The 2,654-nt window shown below is 39.9% G+C and overlaps 1 protein-coding gene across 1 annotated transcript in view; it reads left to right on the top strand.

Annotated features, from left to right (window-relative positions):
• Positions 1–2,113, top strand: part of LOC106872327 (peptidyl-tRNA hydrolase 2, mitochondrial) — a 47,921-nt gene extending 45,808 nt beyond the window's left edge. Inside the window, exon 6 of the mRNA XM_014919274.2 lies at positions 1,924–2,113. Within this exon, the coding sequence (XP_014774760.1) occupies positions 1,924–1,973 (50 nt within the window). The 3' untranslated portion in view covers positions 1,974–2,113. The remainder of the gene's footprint in view (positions 1–1,923) is intronic.
• The last annotated feature ends 541 nt before the right edge of the window (positions 2,114–2,654 follow it).

Below are 2,654 nucleotides of genomic sequence, written 5' to 3'. Positions count from 1 at the left end.
TATATATATATATAATATAATATAATATAATATATATACACATACAAATGCATATATGGGTAGAGGACGTCACCAACAGTAAACAACATGAAATACGAAAACAAATGTTTTTGTATTTCATGTTGAAATCATAAGATTGTGGTTGCAAATTCTGTACCAGGCAACACATTATGTTCTTGAGCAAAACACTTCACTTCATGTTGCTCCAATCCACTCAGCTAGCAAAAAGGAGTAATCCTGCAACAGACCGGTGTCGTGTCCAGGTAGGGAATTTTTATGCCACGGAAACTGGGAAACCACTTCTTATTAGTTGGCATGACTTGAGAAGGTAACCTTTCTTTTACAACTTCCCATATATGTGTGTGTGTGTGTGTGTGTGTGTGTGTGTGTGTGCATGCATGTATCTATGTATGTATATGCATGCATAAAGCAATGCATGGGTGCATATCTCATAAGCTGGAGGATAACAGTAGCCTCACCTGAACCTGCAACAGGTACATTACCTCTCTCCTAAAAGGACTCCACTATCCAGGAACAAGAGATGGCTACTAAATATCTGGTAAACAAGAGGGACAAAGATACCACCAAACCTCCACATTGTGATAAAAAAATGTTGGCTCTGCTATACCAATGTGGAAGATATCACCCACATCATCATCAGCTGCCCCAAAATGTCTGCAAAATATGCATGCAACCCAAAGGGAAGTGAGCTGAAAATATTGGTCAGTTTCATGTCTTATAAGATTTTCTTCAACATTGTATCCAAGAGAATCTCTAGCTTTCTGCTGAACAATAGTTATGTTGATATGTCTGTAGAGAAAGGAGGCATTTCAGGAGTCCCTGGTTGCCTTGGACAACAGACTTGGTGACCCAATCTATTAGGGAGGTATGTCAAGAAAAGAGGAGCCCTGGTTGCACTGTGGCTAGATCTGTCTAATGCCTGTTGTTTGATATCACACAAGTTGGTTGAAGTTGCAATACAGCAAATTCAGGTTGAGGGTTCCCTCCAGTCAGCCGACACCTGACTGCTACCAACAGTTAGTAATGAATATGCCAGTCAGGTCAGCAGAGAAGGAGTACTGTGGTCCGCAGCAAGACAAGAGTGCAACCACCCATCTACACCTTCATGGACAAATCCCTGGTCCAACAGAGCAGGCAGTTAAGAAGAATCTCTGGAAACTAGAGAAGCTTGTGGCATTGGCACAAATGAGTTTCACATATGCAAAGTCCTGGTGCATGGTTTTGAGGAAAGGAAAATCACCAAGGGGTTTTGCTTTAAGGCAAGGGAAGATCAGATTCTGTCTGTCACAGAAAAACCAGTGTTAATGCTTTGGCCAGACTGGAGCTTTAGTAGGAGACACTTGGCCAAGGTACTATGCAATGGACTGAACCCAGAAGTGGTTGGGAAGCAAGCTTCTTAACCATACTGCTGTTTCTCTGCTCTAAGCCACAACTGTACACATCCTCTCAAAATTGTTTGCCGATCCTGAAATGAAAACGGATCAACAGATATTGTGTAGAATGGGGTTTAACTTGAGCTCTCAAGATTGTAAGATGAACTTTTTAAACTGTCAGCCATAGGTGTATCCAACATTTCTTTTACATAGCATGGCCATGTATTTACAAGTTAAATAATAATTACAGTATGGTTTAAGGCATTAATTATGGATGATAATGTTAGGGATTATCTAACGTGGCGAGCTGGCAAAATGCTTAGCATCATTTCATCCATTTTCATGTTTTGAGTTCAAATTCAGCTGAGGTTGACTTTGCTTTTATCCTTTTGGGGTCAATAAAATATGTACCAGTTGATCACTGGGGTTGATCTAATCAACCTATCCTTCCCATGAAATTGCTGGCCTTGTGCCAAAATTTGAAACCAATATTCGGTTTTATCTAACATTATTCTGTTGCTCTTTCCAGGTCCTTCCAGCCTTGTTGATGAAGTGACGGGTCATTTAAAGCTGCTTTAACAGTCTTTCATGTGTTGTGCAAGAATCACAACTTTGACAAATGATGTCGGCCTTGTTTGTTTATTTGTTTTAGTATGTTGTTGTTCTTTTTTAAATGTTTTTCTTTTTTATAAATATCATTAAAGGTATTACAATTGAAATAGTGTTGTGTGTTTTTTGTTTTTTAATGTTGCAAGCACGGTTGTGCAGTGAAGAAGTTTGTTTTACAACCATGGGAGTGAGAATGGAGTGACGAGGACCATCTGGTTGTTCTCAAGGATAACTGATGACTTGCTCGGAGACTTTGCTTTAGGCCTTCGGCATTCAGATTATACTAAGTTCCTGGCTTTGGGTAAAAGAAGATACAGGAGGATCAGTTAATTATCCAATATATTCCCCTCTCAAGTTCACACACCTGTTGCAGTGGTCCTTCAATTTTTTCTGAGCTCAGAGGGTTGGGTTTTCAACCAGGCCTTTTGTGATACCTTAAAGCCAGGGACTTTTCAGCCCCCTCTCATAATGATTATTTATTCACATTGTTTTGAATTAAGCAAGCATTATCTTCTAGCTTTGAGGTTTTGATGATGTGATGGTTTAGTTTTGGAATGACACTGTAAGGTGGGTGTGAGAGGCCAGATCTGGCCAGTTTGAGCATAAAACGGGTGGAATATTTGGGCTGGATATGGCTGGCTTAAATGCTAA

This window comes from Octopus bimaculoides, chromosome 28 (genome assembly GCF_001194135.2).
Source record: "Octopus bimaculoides isolate UCB-OBI-ISO-001 chromosome 28, ASM119413v2, whole genome shotgun sequence".
In the NCBI taxonomy this organism is placed as follows: Eukaryota; Metazoa; Mollusca; class Cephalopoda; order Octopoda; family Octopodidae; genus Octopus; species Octopus bimaculoides.
This window is presented reverse-complemented; position numbering and strand designations above follow the sequence as displayed.